The following is an 18,443-nucleotide window of genomic DNA, read 5'->3' as shown; positions in this document are numbered from 1 at the left end:
GCACATGTGGTGCGGTGGCTGTGTTGGGTGGGTTGGCATGTCACTGTGGGCCTGAGCAAGTACCCAGAAGAGCAGGATTAGACGATGTGACCAGGTCAGGGCTGATGGAAACCTGACCACTTCTCTCTTTTTTGACTAGGGTCCTGGTCCTGGACAAAGGAGTAGTAGCTGAATTTGATTCTCCAGCCAACCTCATTGCAGCTAGAGGCATCTTCTACGGGATGGCCAGAGATGCTGGACTTGCCTAAAATATATTCCTGAGATTTCCTCCTGGCCTTTCCTGGTTTTCATCAGGAAGGAAATGACACCAAATATGTCCGCAGAATGGACTTGATAGCAAACACTGGGGGCACCTTAAGATTTTGCACCTGTAAAGTGCCTTACAGGGTAACTGTGCTGAATGCTTTAGATGAGGAAATGATCCCCAAGTGGTGAATGACATGCCTAAGGTCACAGCTAGTTTGAGACAGTTAGACTAGTCCCCGGTCTCCCGATTCCCAGCTGAGTGTTTTTTGCACACTGCACTGTTTTCAAATAACGATTTTATGAAATGACCTCTGTCCTCCCTCTGATTTTTCTTATTTTCTAAAGTTTAGTTTCTGTTTTTTAATAAAAAGCTTTTTCCTCCTGGAACAGAAGACAGCTGCTGGGTCCGGCCACCCCTAGGAACTCAGTCCTGTACTCTGGGGTGCTGCCTGAATCCATTAAAAATGGGAGTACTGATGAAATAAAACTACATGGTCAACAGTATATACACAATAGTCTTTTTGCACTTGTTCACAAGGTTTAGGGATTAGGATCTTTGGAGGAGGCCAAGAGGAAGATTTTCTACACATGTACATGGTTGTAGTTACCTGAACTTCAGACCCAAGAGCTCTTGGCTGCAAATATTGCCTTCACAGCCAAAATTCCCTGGGTAATTGCCAGTAGCTCCTGCTCTGCTGTGCAGATATTGTAAAACGGTGAGAAAGGCCCTGAAAGCTGACCTGGGGCCTCTTGGGAAAGCTGCTGTGAACACCTCCACGTTAATGTCATCCCTCAGCCCTCTATGCCTGTTTCTCTAGGGACTGAGAAGTGCATGATGCTTTTACTTCCTTGCTCATTTCGAAGTCTGTTCCAGACAGTTCCTATAACCAGTGAGGCCTCCAAGTCATTCATTTTCCTCAGTCTAGCCAAAGCTGAATGTGTGAGCACAAAGAAGCCGAGAGGCCACCTCCTGCCCAGAGAGAAGCCACCCACACTCCCAGGTTGGCAGACAAGATGTGAGGGGTGAATTAAATTTGTTTTCTTGAGCAAGCCAACAAAGAGTTTCTTTTCTGCAGGTCAGAGTCCACCTGGCACCGGCCTTCTATTTGGAATGGATCTCTTCTCCTTGTTCCTAAGTGTTCTGGTCTCCTCTGTCTCGCTCTCATTTCCTCTATCTTTGTCTTGGTATGATGTGAGTGGCTGTGGGTGATGGTAGTTTTCTCCCCAACCCTAAATGGCTTGCAGTAGATATGGATGGAGGTGGATCCTTTGATTGGTTTTTTCTATATGCTCTGGGTCAGCCTGTGCTGCAGGACCATTTGTTAAAGGTTAATCACATTTTTTTGGCAGGCTGTTTCTGCCCAGGATGTTTATGAGTATATGGAAGATGACTTCCATCCTTGTGATAAAGCAAGTATGAAAGCACAAATGCCCAAATTATTCTGCCTCTCCTTGGTGCTAAGAAAAGGTCTCTGCTATGCTCTCTGATTTATTAGGCCAATTTGGCTTGACGTCTGCTTTGTGAGGTGCTAGCTGGCCTGAACCAACAGAAAAGCAGACTCATTCAGCATCAGTCTCAGCTAAAGATCTGGAAGTGTAAGGCTGTGTTTCCTCTCCTGTCTTGGGACTTTGCTTCTGAGCTCATTGAGGCCCTGACAGGTGCTGACAACTCAAAGGAGAGGCTCAGTTGGGTAAAGTAAATAGGATAATCAAAAAATGTGGTTAATAGGGGATGACCTCCATCTAACTGGCTCAGCTACTCCAGGGAAATGAAGCCGACTGCGTGAACTGGAAGGAAAGATGCCGCACAAAATATCCGTCCCCAGGTGCTACTGACAGGGTATGAACGGGATGTGGAGGAGGCTCAGGTGGAGAGAGGGCCCTTCTAATTTTCCTGCAGAGCTTCTGGTCTCTGGGACTGTCCAACAATTTGAACCCCCTATGATTAGAACTATAGTGCTGTTTAGGAAGCCAAAATGAAGGCGTATAGGATCGGTCAGTTAATATTTAATTTTAATAATACTTGTTATGTTTGAACAGTCAGCAATGCACAAAGAAAAAATCTTCAGTGAATGTTTACACACAGTGTGAACACATGCTTTAAATATGCAGTGGAGGAGGAGGGGTGAATTCACAGTTAACAAAGCTAAAAAAAAAAATCCTTGTTATAAATTACACAAAGCATATAAAAATATTTCTCTGAATGCATAGATTAAGACTTTAAACTCACCTACCAGCAACTGTGCAGTCTTATTCCACTGCGATACGCAGCAGTCAGTTGACCACAGAGGATTTTATAAAGGAGAAGAGAGACCAGCATAGGACAGAGACAGATCAAACCCACCTCTCACCAGAGATACCACTCCCTTGCTTGCCTCTGTCGCTAAGCCCAGAACATGCCCTGCAGCTGCTCCTCTGGAGGCCATCTCCCAGCCAGGGGCTCCACTGCTCCACTTTAATTAATCTGGGTGGCTGAAAGTGTTTTAACCCAAGTAACTTAAGACATGAATTAATAGTGAATTTATTTCCTCTAGGACAGAACCAGACTTAACTTTATTAGTAAACTGTAACTTTTTTAGAAGTAAAGAAAAAAAAGGTTACTACATCTAGTTAAATTCACTTCCAATTGGTTGAAACACAAGGGAGGGGCTGGGCGGGGTGGCTCACACCTGTAATCGGAGCACTTTGGGAGGCCAAGGCAGGTGGATCACTTGAGGCCAGGAGTTCGAGACCAGCCTGGCCAACATGGTGAAACCTTGTCTCTACTAAAATACAGAAATTAGCTGGGCATGGTGGCACATGCTTGTAATCCCAGCTACTTGGGAGGCTGAGGCAGGAGAATCGTTTGAATTCGGGAGGCAGAGGTTTCAGTGAGCTGAGATTATGCCACTGCACTTCAGCCTGGGCAACAAAGCAAGACTCCATCTCAAAAAAAAAAAAAAAAAAAAGAAACACCAGGGAGGTTTCTTCTTTAAAGCACTTTAGAGAAAGAGGGTAATAAGTAACCTTCACTCTGCTATGCAAACACTGTACAAGGCTGAGTAAGTCACCAGCAGTAATTGGTGGGATACAATTAAGTCACTAAACAGAGTGATTCCATGAAGTTAGCCTTGAAAAACATCTCAACCTCATTTCAGCATTTAGGCAGCAGCAGGAGGCCATTATCTTAGCACAACATTCTCTTCCGTTGACATCTTCTGCACGTTCTCACTCAACTGTAGTGTTCTAATAAAATTAAGTTAACACAGTTAGGAAGTTGAGTTTCTTTGGAAACTATAGGCACTATGGGGAAAAAGCTTCTTAAGACAGCAGGGATGCTCTTCGACAGCTGGCTTCAAACCCCTGCTCTCCTGTTTGTCTAAGTGTGCTAGTTCTTATTTCTGAAGTTAAGCTGTTTGTTTCAACAAAACAGTGGCTGCTCTTTTAACATTAATGACACTGAAGGAAAGGAAAAGAATCCTTGAATGCATTCTTCTAAAAAATTCCTATGCCATACTCAAGAGCTTAATCAGGTGTTTTGTTTCTATTTTTCAGAACAAAGTCTGGTAGACTCATAACTGACTTTGTGAAGTGAACTGGTGGTAGTAGTAGGGGGATCACTAAGATCAAACAATTTGTTTACAAAAGCAACAGATTTCAGAATTGTGTAAAAATCCTAATAATTTCAAAATAACCTTTATCTTTGATACAAAAATAAAGATGCTAACTCCTTTAGCTCAGTTTCCCACAATAACCTTTAAAATAGCAACAGATTCAGTCTCAAAAATTGCTTTTCATTTGTAGTGGAATATGAAAGTGGAGAACATGGAACAGCAATATTTGTGCTCTTCTCATAGGATGCAGTTACACACACAGATGACTGGAATCACTTCAGAGTAAAAAAAAAAGTGGGCTGGGTGCAGTGGCTCACACCTGTAATCCCAGCACTTTGGGAGGCCAAGGACAGGAGCATCACTTGAGGCCAGAAGTTTGAGACCAGCCTGGGCCACATAGTGAGACCCTGTCTCTATGGGCGGGGTGGGGGTGGGGGGCATTGTAAAAAAGCAGTTGTTCTTTTAGAAGGCATCAGAGAGCCCTCTAGTGACCACGAAGGGGAGTTAATGCAGAGATGACTCAAGAGACAGAGAAGCAGTCATGAGTGTTTACAAAGGAAAAAGTGAGGGAGGGAAAGCTCTTTTGGTTAACAGCATATTTACAATTAGTTAACTGTATTCTTAAATACTTTTAACCTGAGTAACATTTATAAATATGTTATAGGAAACCTCACAGTCACAAGTCACACTAGAATCCATCTGTCCAGTATCTGTGCTTTCCCCACACCAGAATCCATCTGTCCAGTATCTGTGCTTTCCCGAGTCTTCCTCTCTCATAAGTTTCCAATGTCAGCAGAGTTGTGAGCATGCAACACCAAGAAAAACGCATCCCAGCCCTTCAGGTGCACTGTCAACAGGAGTGGCTAGAAATAGGCTCCGCTCTCTCTCAGCTGCTGCTTAGACAACTCTCTTACATTCTGGACATAAAACACACTGGATACAGAACCTCCAGCTTCTGCCTCTCCAGACCATTTCTCAGCAGTTCAAAGCTTCAAGCAATAGGTTTACTGTGCACCAAGAGGCTTGGAAGAGTGGCACCACTGCTTGGGGGTCAGGGGCTTCCTACCTTGGCAGAATGATGTTAGTACATACTATGCAGTGGCACCAGAGGCCCTCCCGGGCATCCGAGGCATTTAGATCAATGGCTTGTCCTTGGCCCAGAGGTGATGCACACTGTCATAATACTCAGTGATAAAAGTCCCTGCTGCATTAGTAAGTCAGTTTTGAAGCTCTCCTGTTATAGCAAGGCCTTTCAGTCAGTGTGGATGCAGCATTTCTGAACAGAAAATTATTTTCACTTATCATCAGAACCAGTTCCAGCTCCTGGAAATCTTGGAGTCGAGCAACATCCTTGTCCTAAAACAAAAATATGTTAAACAGATTAACAGGAGCCACTTGTCTCCATATGTTTGGTGCACTGTATTGATACCAGTATCTTGTCTTATTTCAAAACCTAGAAGAAAAAAAAAAATCCCTGTGGCAGGCTAAGTCAGTGATAGTGCAACTAAGGCCCCAGGATGATTGGGTTGCAAAGTGGAAGTCCTTAAAAACAGCTCAGCAGCTGCGACAGCATGAGCACACACCGCGAAGGGAGAGGCAATGCACAGATCAGTTTCCCAGGTGCCGTGAGAAGCCAGAAGCCTGATGTCAAAAACCCAGAGATGTATGAAGGACCACACATGCATCTATGTGGATTTGCTCTGTAACTGAACTTGGTCCTTCACTTGTAAAACAGAAGGCACATCTAGTAGTGCACCAAGTTAATCCTCACAGATCACTACAGAAACCGAAAATAGGAACACGTGAATGATAATTCAGAAACTTCTCTCTGGTATTAACTTCCAAAAATGCCAGTGTGGCTGGTCTGAATGCAATGGTGTTTACAACTAGTTTGTAAGACTGTAACTGGCCAAACACCAGTTACAGATGTCTTTGTTCCTTCTCCACTCCACTGCTTCACTTGACTTGCCAAAAAAAAAAAAAAAAAAAAAAGCCAGTGTCTCTATAGACTCAGTAGAAGGAAATGATTACATTTGGAAAATCACTCTTTGCTTCTTTTCTATTCTTTGTTTATTCCCTCAACTACCTCATATAACCAAGGAGGGGGCTAGGTATTTTTCAAATGCAAAAAGCAGCCATTCATGCTTAACAGACTTTTCTTACCTTCCTTAACAGAGTATTGGGTAACTTTCTGATCTTCTCCACTTGATCTGGATTAACACCCAGCTCACAGCAACACACTCTGAGCAACTCTTGGTAGGTGAGCTCCTGTCGGTCCAGTTCAATTTCAATGAAATCATTTTCTCGAAGAGATGGGTTCTGAATCCTCACCTTGAGTACCAGCTCTAGAAAAAAAAGGAGAAATGTTAATGAATAGTTCTGGCACAGCACAGCCCATGTTGTTTAAGATCTTTTCCAGAAGATGGTTATACTTAATCATGCCAAAGGTCTGTGCATGATTAACAGACCTGTTTGGTGGGAAAACCAAGTGCAGCCAGCAGGGTTTGCTCAGGCCCAGTTCTGCCTCTGCTGGGGCAGTTTCCTGCACTGTTGTCCGTACTTCTAGGGCTATGGTTCACAAAGTAAGAGCAAGGCAGGGGAAACCATTCCAGCTATGTAGAAGGATAATTTACTTCTGCCATTGGAGCTAAGGAGGCAAAGTCTTAAGAACAGGTTTGGGTATCAAACTATACTTGAACAGGGGAAGGGGGAAGAAGGTTGGAAAGAAGGCATGGGCAGGATGTGAGTTACCCTAAAAAGACTTAACAATTATGGACCTAAAGGTATCTGTAAAATATGAAACTCCTTGCAAAAAAGACAGTAAAAGAGCCAAATGACAAGCTACTAATAAAAGCTAAAGTATAAATTGATTTGAATGTAGCACACCTTCATGAGGAAGGGGTCTTGGCTTATTATTCATAGGTCTGGGATCTAAGCAATCTGCTCCTTTATTCTGAACCTGGCTGCCAAGACAGCCTGAGTCAAGCACCCTGTACATTTGGCAGTTCTGCTTTGTTCCCTGTATATGAATCCCTTGTAGCACCCCAGGTCACTGTTAGCACCTACAGTAGTAACTCCTCAAAAACAGGAAGTTGAGAGAGTTACTTCCAGGAAAAAAGGAAAAGTAAGACTAGCTACACCCTATGGCGTTTGACTGGATTTGGAAGAATCAGGATGAACTTGTGGTTTTTAATATTTTTAAAAAGATATACATAGATAGAGAAATATTGATATCTTTCCTGGCTATGTCCTCTCAACGGGCCTAGAAGAAATGATATACCTGTAGCAATGAGGACACCTAGTGCCCACATCCTGGTGTCTGAATACCATTCTCGGTGGGCCCAAGTGGGAGGCAAGTTTGCTGAGTGCCCTAAATACCATTCTCCACCAAAAAGAACCAGGGCTTCTTGGAGAAATGACTGATTCCAGGGTTGGGGCAGGAAAAGTTATGCTATAAGCCCGGAACATCTTGCTGCCCCAGAAAGTAAGGCAGTGCTCCAAGAACAATGAAGACACGTGCAAGGGACATAAGAACTAGCTTCAAGGGGCTCCCACTGGCCAAATCTGGGATAATTTGAATAATTAAAAAATGACAGTAACAGATTATAACCCACTGAATAAAATAAGAATATATGAGTCAATACTGATATGAATGAAGGAGAAGGGAAAGCCCTTCTTTACAGTAAAATACCAACTAATAAGTAGAGAAAGAATGATAGAAAATCATATCCCACAAAAATAATTGGCCTGGACTCTTCAAAAAGATCAAGATCAAAAATGATAAAGGGCAAAGATTCCAGATTAAAGGAAACTAAAACGACGTGATAACTACATGCAACATATGATCCTGGGCAGGGTGCAGGGGGCAGAGGAGTACAGATAGTCCAGATAGATATCAATAGTACAGATAGTGCTATTTCTGTAATAGTACAGACAGTACGTATAGTAGATGAGGGAATACAAAAGGCAATGTTTGAGACAACTGACAAAATTAAAACATGGTCTATGGATTACAGAACAGCATTAGCTCAAGATTACATTTCTCAAATTTGGTCATTTGTACTGTAGTTATATAAGAGAATATCCAGCTGGGTGCGGTGATTCACACCTATAATCTCAGCACTTTGGGAGGCTGAGGCAGGCGGATCACTTAAGGTCAGGAGTTTGAGACCAGCCTGGCCAACATGGTGAAACCCCATCTCTACTAAAAATACAAAAAAAAAAAAAATTAGCCAGGCGTGGTGGCATGCTCCTGTAATCTCAGCTACTTGGGAGGCTGAGGCAGAAGAATCACTTGAACCTGGGAGGCGGAGGTTGCAGTGAGCCAAGATCACACCACTGTACTCCAGCCTGGGTGACAGGGCGAAGCTACATCTCAATAAAAAAAAGAGAGAATATCCTTGTTCTTAGGAAAGATATAATGGAAAGAATACTGAAGGGTATCAGGGTAAAAGGGCAAAAGGTAAACAATTTGTGAATTTGAGTAAAGGGAGTTCCTTATATTAGTCATGTAACGTTTCTGTAAGTTTGTAATTATACCCAGAATACCTCATTAAATCCCACCCCTCTGGACACCAACTCCCCTGTTGCAGAGGCTGTTTGCTGATGAGGGGTTACCTTGCATATTAAATGGAAATGCTCCAGTGAAGAAAAATGGCTGGAATGCTGGCGCTGGTCCTGCATACGTCCCATTTTGAGGCTCCAGAGACATTGGTGGCTTGGACGGGACAGAAGAAAACAGGGAGCGGCTCTGACTCACTGGTGGCTGACAAACAGGACCCGGTTTTGTGCTTTCTGGTGTTCTGAGTATGGCAGAGGGGGCCGACACATCACCATTCTGAACTAGTGCCAAAGAGGTGTGGTCCCGGGGAAAGGCCCCTAACAGGGGAGGTTCCCCAGGGGGAAGCAATGGAGGTGAGCCATCTGCAGGGGGTGATGCAGGGGGTGTGGAGGGGCCCCCATTCTGCATCTGGGCTGAATCCTCTGCTGTGGGTGTATAGATAAAAGGGAAGGCTGGGTTGGCCAAATAGTTGGGAACAAAGGGCAGTTCTGACTCCTTCTTCAGCTGGGGGAGGTTGTCATCATCATCATCATCTTCTTCCACTTAAAAAGAAGAAAACAGAACATTTACACAGTCCTTTCAAAATTATCAAAACAAGGTGTCTTTTGGAAGTGGTGTCTTTTGGTATGTGACATTGGTCAGTGTCAGGTCAGAAGAAAAAAGAATACTTCATTAGGTTTATGATTACCATTTTTATCATTATCTTAAATTTTACAAATAAAAAAATAAAACCTTACAATGCTGACCTCCCCAGAAACAATCTGGAATTACTATCTTGGCACAGTAATTTGCTTTTAGAAATAGAACAGTTGCTGGGAGCGGTGCCTCATGCCTGTAATCCCAGCACTTTGGGAGGCTGAGGCTGGCGGATCACCTGAGGTCGGGAGTTTGAGACCAGCCTGACCAACATGGTGAAACCCCGTCTCTACTAAAAATACAAAATTAGCGAGACGTGGTGACACATGCCTGTAATCCTAGCTACTTGGGAGGCTGAGGCAGGAGAATCACTTGAACCTGGGAGGCAGAGGTTGTGGTGAGCCGAGATCACGCCACTGCACTCCAGCCTGGGCAACAAGAGCTAAACTCCGTCTCGGAAAAAAAAAAAAAAAAAAAGAAATAGAGCAGTTGTTTGACCAGCATTAAGAACGTAGCCAATAATACCACAAGTCTTCAATGAGTCTGACGAAATCAAAAGTTCCCCCAAACACAGACTCACCTCCCATAATCTTCCTGATTTCTCTCCTTGATGTTAACTGGACTGGCATTTCTCCTTTTGTGGTAAGAATTTCTTTGTCAGCTCCTGATTTTAACAGGTAAGAGACCACCTGACCATGGTTTCGTTTACATGCCCAGTGTAAACAAGTCCTGTACCAAAGAAAAGAATGATTGAAAAAGAGGAGAAGTGATTTTGGATTTCAGATTCTAAACATTAGTAAATAATGTATACACAAGCCTGTTAGAGTTCAGCTAGAACCAGGTAACCGGGCTGGTAATCTCAACTTTTCACAAAGCCGATGAGCAAAATATTTAATATGCTTAAATTTTGTTTTTAAATTTCATTTCTGGCTCCTGAGAAAAACTAACTTAACCTAGGAGTTTTAATTTCAATAGCCTCCAGAAGGTAAGCTCACTGGCTGGCTAACTCCAATGATACTGTGGAATATACTCTATCAGTATCGCTCATTAGATCATCTCAGTCTCTGAAACATATTTTTCTATTGCTATATTCCTTTTCAGGGACTATGGAAACTCACTTCATATGCCACCTGAAGATTCAATATCATCAGGATAATAACCATCTCCTATCAGCAGCTTGCTCTGTCACTTAAATTATTATTATGACAGCAGATATTCTTGTCTGAATCCCAGTTGCTCACTTTCTTTTTCCTTCTTACTTTTCTTTCCTTAACACACACACAAAGGATTTCCAAATTTCCATTTTTAAAAAGTTGGCTTCTCTACTTCTCTCCAGAAGGCTACAAACATATCCTCATCTGCGTAAATGTAAGGCACTGCACACATACTTTAATTCCTGAGGTACTTAAAAAATATACATCAACAACCAAAATTCTTCAAGAACAGGTTCTTCTAACATATCAGACTCATTTAAGTAAAACTAATCACTCAATATTGTACACAGAGGAAGCAATTCTGCACACTCTGAAGGGCTACTATTTTAATACTGTACAGAAACATAATTAGCATGCCAGCAAAAACTCCATCTTAACAGAAATGAAAGATTCAGAGCAACTAAATCCATCCCTAGGTGCCAGAGCTGACTGTATATTATGGAAGGAAAATACTTTTCGCCCCTGTGTTTTGAAATGTCTTCTTTAACCAACTCTCTAATTGAACTGAGATACATATCTTCAGAGCTCTTATAGCCAAATACAGAAATGAAGATTAGAACAAATGTTCAATATTGAAGGTTAGTTCACTAACCTGGGAAGTATAATTATTTGGAAAGTTTATATGATTCCAGGAAAAAGCTGATTTGCCCTGGGCTTAACATTAGTAACTTACAGAAAGTTAGCATGTCTGGCTGGCTGGGAGCAATTCCATTGATGTCTCAGAATGACATTCTACATTATGGTTCATTAGAATTAGATTATCCAGGTTCCTTTAAGGTGTATTCCATGATGCAGTGATAAAATTATTGCTAATTTGGGAAAAATAAGAGTCTTGTTAAGTTTGGGAGAGAAGAGTCTTGATCAAGCTCCCTGAAGGCAAGGAAGTGTTTGCTTGGCATGTATTAATTAATATTTACTGAATGGGCCAGGCACGGTGGCTCACACCTGTAATCCCAGCACTTAGGGAGGCCAAGGCAGGCGGATCACTTTAGGTCGGGAGTTTGAGACCAGCCTGCCCAATAGGGTGAAACCCCATCTCTACTAAAAATACAAAAATTAGTGTGATGGTGCATGTCTGTAATCCCAGCTACTGGGGAGGCTGAGGCAGGAGAATTGCTTGAACCCAGGAGGCGGAGGTTGCAGTGAGCCGAGATTGCGCCACTGCACTTCAGCCTGGGCAACACAGCAAGACTCCGTCTCAAAAAAAAAAAAAGTACTAAATGAGTAAACTAAGGATAAAGTGGACCTTGCTTGAAGTAGAAGGATCCAATCTACCCTTGATTCTGGGCAAACTGGAACCTTGAGTGTGTTTGTGTGTGGATGTCTGTGGCACAGGCTTAAAAAGTGAACAATTATAATGATAAGTGAGCCCTCAAAAATGAATGAAGCATGATGAGAAAAATATGCTCCCCTTTGGAAATAAAATGCTCACTTGCTAGTAGTAGATCACTTGTTCATGGCAAGCTTGGGAATAAAGGAGGTAAGTTACTACCAGTGGGTCTGAGAGACTCTGGGACAAACCAACTTGCTAAACTACCACCCATGTAAAGCAGGGTTAAGTCAACATAGCGTGGCCCCCACAGCCCTGTGCCTTAGTGATCATTTGCAGTCCAGAGCTGTGTGGCTCTGGGCAGCCATAACTCAGAGCCCCTGCAGCCAGGTAATATTTTCAAGTTCTTCATGAACCAAGGGTTATGCATGACACTTGAATTACAACTGATGTGGAGGAATGATTAGTGATCAATCTAATTGATAGATTACTCTATCTTTGAACTTCAACTCCTTAAGCTTTACATTTGCAGTCAAAATATCTTATTAGTGTCAGAAACTATTTCAGACCTGAGGCACTGGGTGTCATTCATCAACAGGGCATCACTCACTGGTGCTGAAATTGTGATTACTGAGCAACTAAGACTTGAAAGCAGTCACCATTCTGCTTTGCAATGCAAGAGAGTACGTTTTTTGAGGGTAACCTTATATGCCATTAACCAGCATATTGCTTCATAATAAGAAAACAACAACAATGGCTAACACAGGTATAATGCTTTACGTGTTGGACATTGTTCTAAAGGCATTACATGTATTAACTTATTTAATCCTCTAAACCCATGAGGTAATACTACTGTCAACATTCCCCCCATTTTACAGAAGAGGAAACAGACATCAGCAAATAAATAAGCAAAGCACGCAGTACGCTAGGTGGTGATGAAGTATGACAGCAATAGTAAAGCAGGGAAAGGCATTAGGGAATGCCAGAGGTTGGAAAGGGGCATTGTGCAACTTTAAATTGAGGGCCCAGGAAAAGCCTTGCCAAGAAGGTGACATCTAAACTAAAATCTGAAGGTGGTGAGGAAGCAAACCATGTGATATCTGGAGGGAAAGCATTTAAGAGAGTGGGAAGACAAAACGCAAAGATCTTGAATCAGGACTGTCTGGTATTCCAGAGAAAGCAAGGAGGCCAGGGGAAAAAGGTAAGCAGAAGGGCAAATCCCATGAGATTAGCACAGAGGTAAGGAGGGAAGATGTGGGGACAGGAAGTAGAAATTGTAGGACCCTGTAGGCTTTTACTGAGTGAGATAGGAGCCATTTTTGAGCAGAGTGAAATGATCTGACTTATGTTTTAAGTCAGGATCCCTCTGACCACTGTGTTAATTAAGAAGACTGTATGATATAAGCTTAGGAGCAAGGACACTAGTAGGAGGCTATTGTAATAATACAAGCAAGAGAAACAATGGTGGCTTTGTATCAGAGGTGTAGTGGTAGGGTTAGTGAGAAGTAGTCAGATTCTGACTGTATCTGAAGGTGGAGCTCATAGAATTGGCTGACTGGATGTTGGCTATGAAAGACAGGAGGCAAGCAGGAGGCAAGCAGGGTGCCAAGGGTTCTGGCCTGAGCACTCCTGAGAGGCTGAGGACTCAGAGGAGCAGGCTTGAGGTGGTAGAGGGATGAGGGGAGACTTGGAATTCAATCTTGGACATGTTGAGTTTGAGGGGCCTATTAGACAGTTCCTCCAATTAAATCTACAAGAGGCCGGGCGCGGTGGCTCACGCCTATAATCCCAGCACTTTGGGAGGCTGAGGCAGGCAGATCACCTGAGGTCAGGAGTTCGAGACCAGCTTGGCTAACATGGTGAAACCCCATTTCTACTAAAAATACAAAAAACTAGCCAGGCGTGGTGGCACACACCTGTAATCCTAGTTACTTGGGAGGATGAGGCAGGAGAATCGCTTGAACCCGGGAGGTGGAGGGTGCAGTGAGCTGAGATCACGCATTGCACTCCAGCCTGGGTGACAAGAGTGAAACTCCATCTCAAAAAAAAAAACAAAAAACCTATAAGAAGCCTCTTCAGGCTACCTCAGAATCACTTCACTAAACACCTGCAATGGGGCAGACATTGTGTTTAGGAGGGTAGGTCTGGCATCAGATACCAGGTTCGTTTTCTGGCTCCACTAGTTACTGTCAATCCTATGACCTTGGGAAGGGGCACTGTGCAAAGTGAGGAAACAACTTACGCTTTCTGGGCCTCAGTTTCTTCATCTGTAAATGGAGAGAACAATAACTATGTCCCCAGGTAGTTGTGAACAAGCTAACACATGTAAAACACTTAGAACCCTATCTGAGCTGGCCGGGCACGGTGGCTCACACGCCTGTAATCCCAGAACTTTGGGAGGCCGAGTCAGGCGGATCACAAGGTCAGGAGATCGAGACCATCCTGGCTAACACGGTGAAACCCCATCTCTACTAAAAATACAAAAAATTAGCCGGGCGTGGTGGCGGGCGCCTGTAGTCCCAGCTACTCGGGAGGCTGAGGCAGGAGAATGGCGTGAACCCAGGAGGCGGAGCTTGAAGTGAGCCAAGATGGCACCTGGCACCACTGCACTCCAGCCTGGGCGAGAGTGCGAGACTCCGCCTCAAAAAAAAAAAAAAAAAAAAAGAACCCTATCCTAGCTGTGCTGCAAAGCAAGTTCAATAAATGTTAGCTATTTATGCTTCATCTCATTAAGGGCTCACAATACTCTTCTGGAACAAGTAGAAAATGAAGCATCTCGGGCAAAGTCCCATAGCTAGGCAGGAATGGAGGAGAACCTGCAGGAAAGACCAGGCTCCTTCTACACAACACCGCCTCCCAGTGCCAAAATGGTAATTCACAGCTTTGAACCAGAGGAATGCTGAGAAAAGGTTACATACACAACAGCAAGTTTGCAAAGACCTGTAAAAAAAAAAAAAACAGAACAAAAAGGTAGTATCCACTGTTTCCTGGCCTTCTGGACAGCTGTCCAGGCTGTTTTCTTTAGGGAAATTAGGTAGAAAAAAAATTTTTTTTGAGACTGGGGTCTCGCTATGTTGCCCAGGCTGGTCTCAAACTTCTGGACTCCAGTGATCCTCCTGCCTTGGCCTCCCAAAGTGCTGGGATTACAGGCGTGAGCCACCAGGTCCCACCAGGAAGATAGACTTTTTTTTTTTTTTTTTTTTTTGAGACAGAGTCTCGCTCTGCCACCAGCCTGGAGTGCAGTGGTGTGATCTTGGCTCATTTCAACCTCCAACTCCCTGGTTCAAGTGATTCTCCTGCTGCAGTATCCCAAGTAGCTGGGATGACAGGCACACGCCGCTACCCCCGGCTAATTTCTGTGTCTTTAGTAGAGACAGGGTTTCACCATGTTGGCCAGAATGGTCTCGAACTCCTGACATCGTGATCTGCCCACCTTGGCCTCCCAAAGTGCTGAGATTACAGGCGTCAGCCACTGCGCCGGGTCCAGGTAGGTAGACTTTTGAGGCAGTCTGGAAACCATGGTTCTGGTGCTATCATATTAATAGTTATGTGGCCTAGGGCAAGTTATTCTCTGTGGTTGAGCCTCTCTCCATTGTCCCTTTCAGTTCCAAAATGGATGATTCCACTTAAAAAAACAAAATGTAAACTCACTTTTTTTTTTTTTTTGAGGTAGAGTCTTGCTCTGTCGCCCAGGCTGGAGTGCAGTGGTGCAATCTTGGCTTACTGCAACCTCCGCCTCCCAGGTTCAAGTGATTCTCCTGCCTCAGCCTCCCAAGTAGCTGAGACTACAGGCATGCACCACCACGCCCAGCTAATTTTTGTATTTTTAGTAGAGACGGGGTTTCATCATGTTGGCCAGGATGGTCTTGATCTCCTGACCTCGTGATCCGCCCACCTCAGCCTCCCAAAGTGCTACTCACTTTAACTCTAAGCTAGCAAAATAGTCTGGCTAAGCATTACCTGAATCAAAATGTTAAATTTTAAATGCAGAGAGCGGAATAATGCCACATTCAGTAACTTTCTGTTTTGACCACCAGCAACATCTTAAGATGAGACTCCTTATTTAATTGGGAAGAATTCAATCTGCAGGCAGACATCTAAAGTCTTGGGTGACATTCTGTATTTGAAATTGTAATAGGAAAACTGGCCAGGAACAGTAGGCTCACATCTGTAATCCCAGCACTTTTGGAGGCCGAGGCGGGTGGATCACTTGAGGCCAGGAGTTTGAGGCCAACCTGGCCCCATCTCTACCAAAAATACCAAAAAAAAAAAAAAAAAAAATTAGCCGGGTGTGGGGGCGTGTGCCTGTATTCCCAGCTATTTGGGAGGCTGTGGCAGGAGGATCACCTGAGTCGAGGAGGTAGAAGTTGCAGTGAGCCGAGACTATGCCACTGCACTCCACCCTGGGCGACAGGGCAAGACCCTGTCTCAAAAAAAAAAAAAAAAAAAGGAAAAGAAAGAAAATAATCGATAGGATAAACAAATGAGTTTTCCCTCAAACAGGCAACTGTAGGCAGCAGCAGCAAATCGGTTGCAGTGAAACAACAGAGAAGCAGAATGGTGATGCAAATGTGTTTTTTTTTCCTGGTCTTGGCTAAGGAAATCGTGCTAGTTTATAAAATTCATATTTGCTCAGTTGCTTATGCTTTTAGCTCTGCAAGATGCGTTCTCCAGAAGCACCTACGGCAAATTAACTCAACACGCGAATTGGGGTGAGCTCCAATGCATAGTCGCTGAGAATCACTGCCTCCAGCACCGCTCTGACCAAGTGAGCCGGGAGCGCGGGGGAAGGGGGTAGGGCACCAGAGTCCCAGTGGGCGCTGCCCCGAGTGGACCACGTGGGCCGGGATTTGGGCAGGACGCGCTCCCGACCGCACGAGGCATGGGGGCCAGGGCTGGCCTCAAGAGGGCACAATCTCGGAGGCCCGAGGTGGCAGGCCTCGCCGTAGCCAGGCGTCCAGCGCTGGGCCCAGGTCGCGACTGACTGCCCCACGCCTTCCGACCGGCTGCCCTGACCCTAGGCCTCCCCCGCTCCCCACTTACCAGCCGTTGACCTCATTTTGGGAGTTCACATCCACCCCGCTCTCCACCAGTTTCTGCACCTCCCGAATGTCCCCTAAGGCCGCGGCCTCCCGCAGCCTCTCCTGCTGCTCCTTCTGCTCTAGCAGGGCGTTCATCTTCCCACAGCCCCAGGCCCCCGCCCAGGCCCGCCTGCCCCGCCCCGCCCGGGGCCTGTCAGCGCCGCCGCCGTCGCCGCGGCCCGCTCCCGGCCATGGGGAGAGAGCGCGGAACTCGCCCGCCCTGCTCGCGCCGCTGCCCGCGCCCGTCCCGGGACTTCCGCTCCCTCCCGCGGGCCGCCCCTGCTGCTCCCGGCCCGCAGGCCCAGGCCTCCTCCCGGGCCGCGCCTCCCGAAGGCCGGCTCCGGGGGACCCTGTTCAGTGTGACAACGCTGACCCAGATATTTTCCGTTCCGACCCGGGGCTCCGGCGCCCGGGCTGCCTGTTTATGTAACTACTGCACAATATTATATGCCATGATTCATTGACTATTTTTAGACTTCCCCACCCCGCAGTTTCAAGGGAGGAGGACAAGACACATGAAAAGAGAAAAAAGCATAGCTGAGAGCCAGAAAAGCCTTATCCTCTGGTGCAGGCTGTTTACCAGGCATCCAAAATAATTGGTGGGTTCTTTTTGTTGGGATTTGGGGTTTTTTTGTTATTTTCCCCCAGTTTGGTTGGCTCCTTTTCCTCATCTGAGCCAATTCTTGCCCAGCAGGATGGGGAAATGGGCTGAAAACGATCCTACTATAATACGCCCATTATTACAGAGATAAATTACACTCTTCTTCTTTTTGACAGTGCTTGGGGACAATTCAGTTAGAATATTTATTTCAATTGTTGTTGTTTTACATCTCATTTTAGACAGGATTTCTTCTAACCTGGCTTTCAGGAAAATATTTATATTGTTCTCACAGTTTATGAACTGTAATTACTGCTAACAGATTGTAATTAGTTACTCTTCATGAAGGCCATATAAGGAGAAAAGAAAGGAAAAACACCAAAGAGGCTTTGGAGGTGTCCTGGTCCTGATTCCAAGTGCTCTGGGAAGAGCTGTGGTGTACATGTAAACAGCATTTTGCTTCACTTCTTGCCTGATCTATCTAATGAGGCTCAGAGCCTCAGTTGGCACTGTTTTATACCCAGTAGGAGAAAAAGGAAATATTGTTTTGCTGAGCCCAGGTGCCCTGAAGAGATCCTCCGATGTGGCACAGGATGGAACTTTACAGATGGGGTCAAGATTAAGGAAATAGCCCTGGGGAGGAAGGGAGGAAGGCCTGAACAAGGAGAGATGAAATAGGAAGGGATAAATTTAGGCATGGAGTTTTCATTTCCGTCTCTTGGGGCTGCTGGGATCTGCACAGCAAGCATTTTTCTTGCTACAGTTTAAGAAAAACCAATGTCTGTTTGTTTAGTATGATACAGTAATTCACACAGTACACAGTGCACACCAGGTGGTGCTAAATATAAACTGACTACACACTTAAATTGACCCCCATGGCAAATTGTAACCCTGCTTGAGCTTACATTTTCATTTGTTCCCCCAATTTAAATTTTAATTCTCACATCCAGCATGATACTCCATCTGAAACTGATGTGTATGGCACTGGATTTGAGTCCTTCAACACAATTTGAGTGACATGGGAGTAGGTAGTGGCTTGTTGTTTTTGTTTGTTTGTTTTTGAGACAGAGTCTCACTCTGTTGCCCAGGCTGGTGTTCAGTGGGGCAATCTCTCGGCTCCTTGCAACCTCTACGTCCAGGTTCAGGCAATTCTCCTGCCTCAGCCTCCCGAGCAGCTGGGATTACAGGCCTGTGCCACCACGCTCGGCTAATTTTTGTATTTTTAGTAGACATGGGGTTTCACC

At 44.7% G+C, this 18,443-nt stretch overlaps 2 protein-coding genes across 3 annotated transcripts in view; one reads left to right on the top strand and one right to left on the bottom strand.

The window, feature by feature from the left end:
* ABCC3 (ATP binding cassette subfamily C member 3) overlaps positions 1–750 on the top strand; it is a 57,387-nt gene extending 56,637 nt beyond the window's left edge. For both annotated transcript variants that reach the window (XM_004041372.5, XM_063706265.1), the window contains one exon: positions 140–750. In XM_004041372.5, the coding sequence (XP_004041420.1) occupies positions 140–248 (109 nt within the window). In that variant the 3' untranslated portion in view covers positions 249–750. The remainder of the gene's footprint in view (positions 1–139) is intronic.
* Positions 751–2,233: 1,483 nt separating this feature from the next.
* On the bottom strand, positions 2,234–16,963 carry ANKRD40 (ankyrin repeat domain 40). Its single transcript, XM_031011376.3, has 5 exons — positions 16,564–16,963; positions 9,617–9,765; positions 8,457–8,942; positions 6,003–6,184; positions 2,234–5,195 (listed from the first exon to the last, which is right to left on the bottom strand). Exons 1-5 carry the CDS (start codon positions 16,695–16,697, stop codon positions 5,049–5,051), a joined length of 1,098 nt encoding a protein of 365 aa, XP_030867236.1. The 5' UTR covers positions 16,698–16,963; the 3' UTR covers positions 2,234–5,048.
* Positions 16,964–18,443: the final 1,480 nt, after the last annotated feature.

This window comes from Gorilla gorilla, chromosome 4, assembly GCF_029281585.2.
Source record: "Gorilla gorilla gorilla isolate KB3781 chromosome 4, NHGRI_mGorGor1-v2.1_pri, whole genome shotgun sequence".
NCBI classification, from domain to species: Eukaryota; Metazoa; Chordata; class Mammalia; order Primates; family Hominidae; genus Gorilla; species Gorilla gorilla.
Note: the sequence above shows the minus strand (reverse complement) of the source record. Positions and strands in the feature narration are given on the sequence as shown.